The 11,547-nt window shown below is 42.1% G+C and overlaps 1 protein-coding gene across 16 annotated transcripts in view; it reads left to right on the top strand.

Annotated features, from left to right (window-relative positions):
* The first annotated feature begins 561 nt into the window (after positions 1-561).
* The window catches only part of ZNF229 (zinc finger protein 229), a 35,870-nt gene continuing 24,884 nt past the window's right edge, over positions 562-11,547 (top strand). For 7 of the 16 annotated variants that reach the window (XM_074023859.1, XM_074023861.1, XM_065534582.1 and 4 more), the window contains exons 1-3: positions 562-725; positions 6,597-6,807; positions 7,000-7,058. In XM_074023859.1, the coding sequence (XP_073879960.1) occupies positions 6,774-6,807; positions 7,000-7,058 (93 nt within the window). In that variant the 5' untranslated portion in view covers positions 562-725; positions 6,597-6,773. Of the gene's footprint in view, positions 726-1,392; positions 1,481-2,116; positions 2,632-3,423; positions 3,589-6,596; positions 6,808-6,999; positions 7,059-9,229; positions 9,381-11,547 lie in introns of all 16 variants that reach the window. The other 9 variants (XM_074023860.1, XM_074023857.1, XM_015441604.3 and 6 more) reach the window with 7 other exon arrangements.

Below are 11,547 nucleotides of genomic sequence, written 5' to 3'. Positions count from 1 at the left end.
AAAAAAAAAAGAAAGTGATTGTGTCTAGTTTTGATATGCTAAAATTAGAAGCGTAAGTTCAATGGAGGACAAGGGGGTAACTTCCCTAAAAGCTAAAGAATCCTAGGCAAGCATTGCAAATATTTTTTTTAATTATTATCTCTACGTATCTCTACGTCTGTAGTGACAGAGAACTATCCATGATATATGACCTGTGGGCAAGAAATGATTACGAAATATTATGATGCCATTTGGGAGAATGGGATTTTTAAGAAATCATATTTACTCACATAAACCAGGGATTAAGTAAGAATTTATTATTATTATATTATTATTTTACCATTCTTTACATGTAATGTGAACTACTTTTGAAATAAACATTTCAAAAGGCTCTGCGGCGCCCAAAACTTCAACTCAGGAACACCTTGCATGCCACCTCCTGCCGCCTCGCAGTGGGCGGGACTCGAGGTGGACGCGCATTTACGTCACCATCGCACCTAGGCGCGGACTGCGCCGCGCAGGGTTCTGGGAAAGGTAGTCCCACACGTCGAGTCGACCACTTCCGTTTCCGTTGGGCGGGTCATCTTGGTTGCTTCTTAGGCAGTGTTGAGGCGTGTTAGAGGCGTGCGTCTCCATGTGGGTGTAGTGTCCGGCCACGGGATTTAGGATTAGCTCTATAGAACCAACGTGAAGGGACAACGTGCGGCGGAGTGTCGAAGCCCACGAATTTCCATGAGCTCGTCCTGGTGAGGCAGGGGTGTGAGGAGGCGCATGTATCGAACTTTCTGAGCGCCTGGGCGGGGTGGGCCCGGGTCGGCAGCCCTCGCAGTCCAGGCTTGGAAAAGCAGTTTGAGGCCAGCTCTGGCTTTGAGATGAGATCTGCAGTGCGAGAGCGTCCACTGCGGGCAGTGGCGGATCGATGACATAAATTTTCTCAGGGTAGCCGCCCACCCACTTGTGGAGTAATTTCAGAGTTTTCTGCGAAGTCATTTCTGTAAACAGAAAGTTGATTCCCTGTGTTCTGGTTTTATCCTTTGAAATGTATTAAGGGCTGTGCAAGTCCTAAGAGTTGGTTTGCTGTATCGTTGCTGGCTCTGCTTTTCGTAGCCGCCTAAGCACGCACAGGCAGAATTTCACTATCGGTGTCATACAGCTCTGAATTCAAATCTTGAGGTTTTGTCTTGATTCTCTTTGTCTCCTGAAAGGGGCAGTGAGAGTAGGCTTGTAGACGGCTGCTTTGGAATGGCGTGGACCTTTTACTCTGAGTCCTGTAGGAAAAGAGGTTCTTTTCCTCGACTCCTCAAGCAAGTAGCGGGGTAGATTACATTCAGCTGGCACTGAGAGATTCCCCCTGTGGCATAGTGGGAATTGGGATTAAATCATGTTAGCCCGGTGCTCATTTTTCTTTCACAGGCTTCCTTCTTGGGATTGTACCTTTCTCGGAGAGAATTGTATAAAAGAGGGAGAAATAACCCCACATCTCTTGACACTAGATCTCCAGGTGAGGGAACTTTGGTTTCTCTTTTGTGGCAATGCCCAGTCTCTTGGTGACCTCATTCTTCATCCCATTGATTTCACAAATGTTCATCCAGGCTCCTTAGCCGCAGCTGCCTTCCCTTAGAAATGGGGAAAGGTTGAGGAATTTCCCAGGGTCTTTATTTAGTGTATTATCTTGGCTCCTAGTAGTGGGCCGCTGAGTCAGTAAAGGCTTACACCGTTTCAGCGCTGTGCTAGGGAAGAAACGCGGGGTAGAAATAATTGGAGTAACTGTGATGGTGTATATGAACTGAGTGCTTACTGTATGCCAGGTATTACGCTCTACCCATGGTGTCTAGGACAGTGCCAGGCTTGCTAGTAAATATTTAAATAAATGAATGTATTTCTATTGAATTTTCTGAGCAAGTTTGTATGTCAGCTGTTATCCCCATGTCACAGATGAGTTGCTGAGGTTTAAAAAGTTTAAAAAACTTAAAAAGTAAGACCTGGCCAGGAGACCTTCTAACCAGAACCAGGGTCTTTACACTTATGCTTCCTTCTGGGCTTGTCTCATCCCAGCTTTTTTCACAGCTGATTTATTTTTCAAGCAGCTCTTAGAGACTGTCCCTGATCACTTGATTTAATGTTGCTCTTTCCACAGTTACCACGTATGTTTCACCTGATAGAACCTACATTTGTTGGAAAACAGGAATCTTACCATGTTTGCTTTACTTTCTTCATAGCCCTTTTTGCAATCAAAAGTCACCTAATTTGTAGAGAGATTAACCCACCCGAATGTAGGCACCATGGGAACAATTACTTTTTCCATCTTAATTTACTGCTGTATTGTCATGCGCCTCCTGTGAAGAGACCACCAAACAGGCTTTGTGTGAGCAACATGGCTGTTTATTTCGCCTGGGTGCAGGCGGGCTGAGTCCGAAAAGAGAGCGAAGGGAGATAAGGGTGGGGTCGTTTTATAGGATTTGGATAGGTAAAGGAAAATTACAGTCAAAGGGGAGTTCTTTGGCGGGCAGGAGTGGGGGTCACAAGGTGCTCAGTGGGGAAGCTTTTTGAGCCAGGATGAGCCAGGAAAAGGAATTTTGCAAGATAATATCATCGCTTAAGGCAAGGACCGGCCATTTTCACTTCTTTTGTGTTGGAATGCCATCGCTTAAGGTGAGGCCGGGCATTTGCATTTCTTTTGTGATTCTTCAGTTACTTCAGGCCATCTGGGCGTATACGTGCAAATCACAGGGGATGCGATGGCTTGGCTTGGGCTCAGGGGCCTGACATGTATCTCGAGTGTTTATTCTTCTAAGATGTTGTGTTAGACTCTGAATGTACATTTACTAAATGCATGAGTTCCTGTATTCCTAGGTTAATACTGGGTTGGGTCAATGGTAATAGTTTATTGATGATTTTCTGTGTACCAGGTACTGGGCTATGAAGTTTATTCACATAGGCATGTGTGTGTGAAAGAGTCTGTTAGTTTTGCAAGTAAGGATTATCTTTATTTGACAAGTACAGACTCATTCAAAAGGTTAAGTCATTCCTGTGGTGTTAATGTAACTACAAAGTAGCTGAACCAGAATTCGAACCTAAACCTTTTGACAACTCTAGTTTTGAGAAACTAGAACTGCAATTTTCAAAACCCGACTCTTCCTTTTGCTATCTTATCATAACTTCATCATTTACCTGGATTTTCCTCAGACTTCAACCTCAGAATCATATTTATTTCTCCTCCTCTTCATCCCTACGTGGAATTATTCTTTTAGTTTTGTTATTTCTACCTCTGCAATATCTCTTATTCCCACTACTTCATTATCCCACTGCCTTTGTACGAACTCTTTCTGTCACCCTCCTTTTCTCCCAGTGTGAGCTCCATGCAGTCCAGAAATGTATCTTTTACTGTATCCTAAGCACCTGGAACACAGTAGAAGTTCATTATGGCTGCTGATTTCCACCTAGATTGTTAGCAGCTGCATGAGCACAGAGTCCTTGTCTTCCCTGTTCACTCTTGGATCCCAACACAGCCAGCATAGTCCTTAGCACCCAAATTACAGTCCATGAACTGGAGAACAAAATCACTTCTGCTCTGAAGATGACATCAAGAGGACCCAAGGATCCATATCAGTAAGCTGAGTTCAGATTACTTCCATTCTCCTATTTAAATATTTGTTGAGTACCTGCTGTGTGCCAGGTGCCAACTGAAATCCTAGCCCTCATAGAGTTCACATTCTTGTGGGTGGAGAAAGATGGTCAACAAGAAAAATAGACTGTAGGTAAGGTGTCAGTTTCATGGAGAAAAATGAAGCAGAGGAGGGTGTAGGAAGTGCTGGTTTGCCAATTTGAGAAGGATAATGAGGGATGAATTTCACTGAGAAAATGGTGCTTGAATAGGGACCCAAAGCAGGTGAGGGGCCTGCAGGCATCTGAGGAAAAGCAGTTTTCTCATTCTGCTCAGCTGAGCAGAATGAGAAAGAGGGAGGGATAATTGAGAAACTGAATATTGGGAAGGAAGATAGTGTAAGGTCTTTGGGCCATTGAAAGGACCTTGGTGCAAGGTTTTGAGCAAAGTGATGGTTTTGGTCAGAGAAGAATATGAGTTTATATAAAAGATCACTCCAGCTGCCATGTAGGAAGTAGACTGAAGTGAACAGGAGTAGGAACACAGAGGCGATTTAGGGAGCTGTCACATTAATTCAGGTGAGACATGATGGTGGTGTGGACGGTGGCAGCAAGAATATTTGATCTGATTCTGGTTCTGATTTGTACGTATTTGCTGATGGATTGGATGTAGAGTACAAGGAAGAAATCAAGAATGACTCTAGAATATTTCCTCTTCATTTCAAAGGAGAGAAGTACCTCTGGGGCAAATCTAGAGTTTGCTTTTGGACATGTTTTTTAAGTTGCTTTTTAGACATAAGAATGGAGTTGCCAGGTTGCCATGGAGTCATCAGTGTGTAGATTCTACTGAAGGCCTGAGGCTGGATGTCTTCACTAAGGGAGTGTAGGAGGATAGAGAAGAACTTCATGTGCTGACTCTTGAGGCTTCCTGACCAGATGAGTTCAGGGACAGGAGGAGGAAGCACAAGGAAAATTTGTACCCACTGGAAGTTTCTGGAAACCCTGAAAATCAGTCGGAGGAAGTGAGGGTAACTTAGCAAGTTTGCTTCAAATGTGGCCCCTGGACCCACTTTGTCACCATCCCCTGGAAACTTGTTTAAAACACAGACTCCTGGGCTCTACTGCAGAGATACAGAATCAGAATCTTTGGAGTTGGAATCTAGCAGTCTGTTTTCATCATTGCTCCTGGTGATTTGTAAACATACTGAAGTCTGCAAAGTGCAGTCCTAGAGGATCCTGAAGTTTGGGTTTAAGTGATATTGGGGTGGAGGCCTTGTTTCAGATCTGGCCTCTACTCTTCCCCTTTGTCCTTTGTGTAGGAGGGTAACGTGTTGCCTGGTTGTCCACACCTGGGTCAAAGGGCCATCCCAAGTTCAGGGCAGTACATGAAGGGAGGGAGAGAGAAAGATGCTTGTCACTGTGGGCCATGCAGAGGGCTGGTACAGATGGTTAGAGGAAAGAAGGAGATTTGAGTTCCTGAAGCAGTAAAATTCAGTGAGTGTCCTAGAGTAGACAGCCCAAGTATGTGTATCTGTTTGTCTGAACTTGACCTCATTGAGACTTGAATTTCAAGAGGAAAGAGTTCAGGCAAGGTGGGGAAGGGTGGGAACTTATGCCTGCTGTCTTTGCACTACCTCCTGAGTAGCTCTGAGCAGATTGCAAGAGTTTTGTTCAATCTCTGTGCATTGCTTCCTGCTGATAGAATTGCTTAAGTGCTTCCCATGTGCCAGAGACATGAAAGGTAAATAAAGAAAAAGAAGTCTCAATTATTTTGATGACTTACAGATCTGACCATGGAGGCAGTGTGAAAGGTGGTAACCAGCAATTTACACCATGTGTTGCTGGATCCCAGAGTAATTAATTCAGTCTGGGGAGCGACGGGGCAGAAGAGACTTAATTTCAAAAAGGAATTCTTGCCCTGGGTTCCTTGAGCATAACTCAGGAGTTCCATGAATTTGAGTGGGAAAAAACTTTATACTAGTCTAAGTCACAAGTAGCGTTTCACTGTGAACATAGGTGCTAAGCCACAATATTAGCAGTAGTTGTGACTTTGTCATCCATATACATCATAGATATTTTTATGTCATATTCTGGTTTACACAGATATTTCAGAGTATTGTTTATGCTCATTGCTCTTTTGAAATTGTAGTAAATTTGTTGTTTATATTGAATATGTTAATAAAGTAACACTGTACTTGCACAGTGAGCCATGTGGAGTTGTAATAGTTTTGAAGTTTGTATTTCAGTATAATTCTTTGCATTTCTTTCTATGCATTTAAAACTTTATTCTGAGTAGAGGTCTTTAGATATCATCAGATTAGTGAAGGGGGGTCATGGCACAAAAAAAAGTTAAAAACGCTGACTTAAAGATGGCTCTAATCTTTTTTTTTTTTTTTTTTTTTTTTGAGACGGAGTCTCGCTCTGTTGCCCAGTCTGGAGTGCAGTGGTGCGATCTCAACTCACTGCAAGCTCTGCCTTCCGGGTTCACGCCATTCTGCCTCAGCCTCCCGAGTAGCTGGGACTACAGGGGCCCGCTACCATGCCCGGCTAATTTTTTGTATTTTCAGTAGAGACGGGGTTTCACCGTGTTAGCCAGGAAATGGCTCTAATCTTTATCCTGATTTCTGTAATCCCTAAGTATGGGGATTTAGTTTATTTTATTTTTTGCAAGTCCAACATTATTGCATTAATAAAGCTTTTTCTCTCCAGGTGTTTCTTCACAGGGCACAGGTCCCATATGTTTGTGGAGTCTCCCTGCCCTTCTGAGGAGCCCTGTGCCTCACTGAGAATTTAGCTGCAGGGCCCTTCTCACAGACTCTTCTGTGACTGTCCTTACCCATCTGCAACATTCTTGGCTTTCTGGACTATGGGCCCCTTCAGTGTAGGGGACTAAACCTGACTAGTACTGAGTAGATGTCCGATAAACTACTGAGTGAATAGTATCCAGAGGATACGAACCACAGCCTTGGGGCCCAGAAGAAAGGACTAAGTAAAGTTCCCTCCTGAACCTATAGGTCCCCCGACCATGGGAAGCAGTCACGCTCTGGACAGTAAAGGTGAAGACAGCGACTTGTCAGAGCTTGGAGAGTCTCTAGAATGAAGAAGGCCTGGATCTTCTGTGTCTCCAGCTTAGGAAGACCAGACAATAAACACAATTGCTGCTGCTCTCAGAAATCCTAGCAGAAGAGACCATGGAGACTTTGACCTCAAGGCATGAGAAAAAAGGTGACGGTTAATAGAGGGGGTGGGCAGAGGGAGAATCCGAACTTAATGTGGAGCAGAAAAAGTTGGGTGTTGAGGAATTTCCTCAAGTGAGAAGAAACCAGTCTGTAAAGCTGGGCACTTTCCTACCAGATAGATGACCTAGAGCTCCGGGCAGCACCAACTCCTCCTCATGGCCTCTTTCTCCTCCTACAGCTCTTCATTCTCAAGCCTCAGCCCTTTCCCAAGATAGGAAGGACAAGACCATGTTTCAGGTGGGTTGTTTTCTTTTCTCTCCCGAAATACCACCTTAGGCATCAGAGAGAAAACATACATCCCTTCTTGGTAAAAGGAAAAAGAGTGAAAAATGTATTGGGTGAATACATTACATTTTTCATTGCATTTATCCATAGAATAGTGATGTGAGACAGATAGTATGATTCTGTTTTAGAGATGAAGAAATGAATGGGAGATTCAGGATTTGAACTCAGGCCAATTGGATTCGATAATCTACCTTTCTGGTCTGCCTTTCTGCCACCACAGTAGCTTCATGCAGAGGCCCAAGCCTAGATGAGCAGAGAGATGACTCTCCAAATACTGAATCATTTCTGCCTGGGTTGTTCTCTTCTGTGGAACATGTATTGATTTATAGATGTAATATTCTTCATGTAGTAGACCCTACCAAAAAGTATACCATGCACAAAGTTTAAAAACAACATATTAGTGGAGAAAAGTTTCATCTGTGAAAAAATTTTAATATCCTTATTTTCAGAAGAGGGCTATGCATAAAGACCTGAGGATTCTTGTTCAGGAAGGGAGCAGAGAAAAACTAATGCCCACTAATCATATGAAAAGATAATGAACCTTTATTAATCAAAAGGATTCACTTTGGAATAAGATTTATGATTCTTCCAGCAGACAGCCAAAGATTTGAAAGGTCAGCATTCACTGTTAGCTGAGATATGGAGAAATGGGTACATCCACATAGCTGCAGGAGTATTTCAGCCTTTCTAGAAGTTCTCCTTATTCTGGTCGAGCATTTCCCACTCTAAGAATTTTTTCTAAATGAGAACAAATGTGCAAAGAATGATAATTGCGGCCTCGTGCATAACAGCCAAATATATATACACACGCATACATGTAAACACACATATATATACATATGTATACATATATACACACACATATACACATATATATACACATGTGTATACACATATACATATACACACACATGTATCTGTATATATACATACAAACACATAGAAGGATTCCGTGTTCATCTCTTAGTGAATTGTGGTTTCATTCATTCTTTTGTCTGGATTCTAAGCTGCTATCAAGTGAGATAAAGTAAATGAAAAAATAAGGATATGGAAATAGGCTATCCTTTAGTATATACATATTTCTTAATTTTCTTTTAAATTGAAAAAAATCATAGCCATTGCAGAATTTTAAGATTATGTTTTTTCAACACATAAAACATTATTTTCTAAACCTTTCTTTTATGAAAAGAGATTGTGAAAGAGTTTTGAAGATTTGATTCACGTCTTTTATTGTATACCTTAATTTTAAATATTATTGATTACTTCCTGCTGTGAAAGTTGAAGCAATTAGCACGTTTTTACTTCCCACCATCTTCTGATTGTTATTATATTGTTATTGTCATTGTTACCTTCTGATTCATAACCGTCAGTTCCCCCAGTTGAGACTCACTTCTGTGTATTTAGGTAATTGCTCACCACCTCTCCTTTTACCACGACTTTCTTACTTGAATTTATTTGTTGATTGCCTCAATTTCATCTACAAAAACTTTGGATGCAGTCTTTTTGTTCCCCCATGCTAAAGACTTGCCTGCAGTATCCTCTGCATTTTTCCAAGTTTAAGAATGTTGTGGGCCAGGTGAAGTGGCTCGTAATCTTAGCACTTTGAGAGGCTGAGGCATGCGGATCACTTGAGCTCGGGAATTCGAGACCAGCCTGGGCAACATGGTGAAATCTCATCTCTACAAAAATACTAAAAAAATTAGCTCACTCATAATATTAAACCTCTGTAGCTCAGCCATGTTAATAATACTAGTTTATATATATTTCATTATAACTTTTAAAATAAAGATTTAGTAGAAGACAGACCATACCAAAGTCTATAATGAAATAAATTAGGTTTCCCCTAATTGAAATTCTGTCCTCGCTAATGTGCCCAGCATTAACAAAGAGGTGTCCATCCATCAATATCTTTGTCGTGTGAAAATATATGTTACCCTCTTTAAAAAGGAAATGGGGCCAGGCACGGTGGCTTACGCCTCTAATCCCAGCACTTTGGAAGGCCTAGGTGGGCGGATCACCTGAGGCCAGAAGTTCAAGACCATCCTGGCCAACATGCTGAAACCCCGTCTCTACCAAAAATAAAAAAATTAGCTGAGCATGGTGGCGCATGCCTGTAATCCCAGGTACTCGGGAGGCTAAGGCAGAAGAATCACTTGAACCTGGGAGGCGGAGGCTGCAGTGAGCTGAGATCATGCCAGGGCACTCCAGCCTGGGCGACAGAGTGAGACTCCATCTCACAGAAAAGGAAATGGAAACATGTATGCTTTCCGTGTAGTAAGTATTTTACTACTATAAGATACTCAGTTCTGATTACTACCAGTTTTAGCGCTACAGACAGTACAAACACATGTGATTTTCGCATCCTGTGCTTTAATCTGTAAATTCTATGATGTAGACGTCTAAATATTGCTGGCCCAATGGGGTATACTTTGTGTGGGGAAAAAACCACTCAAACTCTAAGTGCTTTCTGTATTCTGACACTCAGCAACAATAATCACAGGCAGAAGACTTCTGTGGTCAACCGTGTGGGTTTCTCCTCAAACACCAAGTAAGCAATCAGTTTTGTGACAGTTTTGCTGGGTTCCCTTCAGTTCAGTTCTGACACTGTTTACCTGGAGGTAGTGTCAGATCCCACAGGTTGAGGATTCGGTCCCACAAGAGACTGCTCCTCCCTCCCACCAGTTGCAAGTTTAGGCTTCCAGAACTTGTAACCAACCAGCTGCAAGTTGGGGTTCCCGCAACCCACTCTTTGGGTTTGATTAATTTGCTAGAGCAGCTCACAGAACTCAGGGAAACACTTATGTTTACTGGTTTATTATAAAGGATTTTACAAAAGGATACAGATGAAGAGATGCATGGGGCAAGGTACGGGGGAAGGGGCATGGAGCTTCCATGCCCTCTCTGGGCATGCCACCTTCCCAGAAGTTCTCTGAACCTGGTCCTCTTAGGTTTTTATGAAAGTTTCATTAGGTAGGCACCAGTGATTAAAACCATTGGCCAGTGGTGATCAACTTCACCCTCAGTTCCTCTCCCCTCACTGGAGGTTGAGGGGGCGGTACTATAAGTCTAATCCTCTAATCCTGCCTTGGTCTTTCCAGTAAATAGCCCCGTCCTGAAGTTACCTACCGGCTGCCAGCTACCGGTCAACTCATTAGCACAGAAAAAGACATCACGGTTCTTTTTTTTTTTTTTTTAATTATACTTTAAGTTCTAGGGTACATGTGCACAATGTGCAGGTTTGTTACATATGTATACATGTGCCATGTTGGGCAAGGATCTAGAACTAGATGTACCATATGACCCAGCCATCCCATTACTGGGTATATACGCAAAGGATTATAAATCATGCTGCTATAAAGACACATGCACACGTATGTTTATTGTGGCACTATTCACAACAGCGAAGACTTGGAATCAACCCAGATGTCCATCAGTGACAGACTGGATTAAGAAAATGTGTCACATATACACCAGGGAATAGTATGCAGCCATAAAAAAGGATGAGTTCGTGTCCTTTGTAGGGACATGGATGCAGCTGGAAACCATCATTCTCAGCAAACTGTCGCAAGAACAGAAAACCAAACACTGCATGTTCTTGCTCATAGGTGGGAATTGAACAATAGAGATCACTAGGACACAGGAAGGGGAACATCACACACGGGGACCTATTGTGGGGAGGGGGAGAGGGGAGGGATAGCAGTAAGAGATATACCTAATGTAAATGACAAGTTAATGGGTGCAGCACAGTAGAGTTTCTAAGGGCATTTGAAATTGTATGCCACAGAGACCAAATACCCATTTCACAGTGTCACACACTTAATTGTAAACTGTTAATATATTATTGCCACAGTATTTGAGAAGAAATCGTAGCAATTTTTGCTCTTCTGCACACATGCAATTCCAAGAATTATTAGTACTAAATACTTTTGCTCATCTGACGGAGGATATATGGCAAAGATGCCCCCATTTTATTTTGCAGTTTCCTGCATTGTAAACATGATAAGCACTTTTTCATATGTATATTGGCTATATTTGTATTTTCTTATCAGTAAATTGCTTAGAAAATACTTCTGCCTATTTTCTCATTAATTCATTTTTTACCATGTTTTTAGAAGCCCTTCTGAACACCTATCAAAAGTGTAGTAATTATTTTTTCTCAATCTTTACTTTTTTAAAAATTTCAGGTTCAGGGTACATAGGTTTGTTATATAGGTGAATTGCATGTCATGAGGGTTTGTTGTACAGATTATTTTGTCACCCAGGTAATAAGCCTAATGTCCATTAGTTATTTTTCCTGATCTTCTCCCTCCTCCCACTGTCCACTCTCAAGTAGGCCCCTGTGTCTGTCGTTCCCTCTTGTGTGTCCAAGTGTTCTCATCATTTACCTCCCACTTATAAGTGACAACATGCAGTATTTGATTTTCGGTTCCTGCATTACTTT

This window comes from Macaca fascicularis, chromosome 19, assembly GCF_037993035.2.
Source record: "Macaca fascicularis isolate 582-1 chromosome 19, T2T-MFA8v1.1".
Taxonomy (NCBI): domain Eukaryota; kingdom Metazoa; phylum Chordata; class Mammalia; order Primates; family Cercopithecidae; genus Macaca; species Macaca fascicularis.
This window is presented reverse-complemented; position numbering and strand designations above follow the sequence as displayed.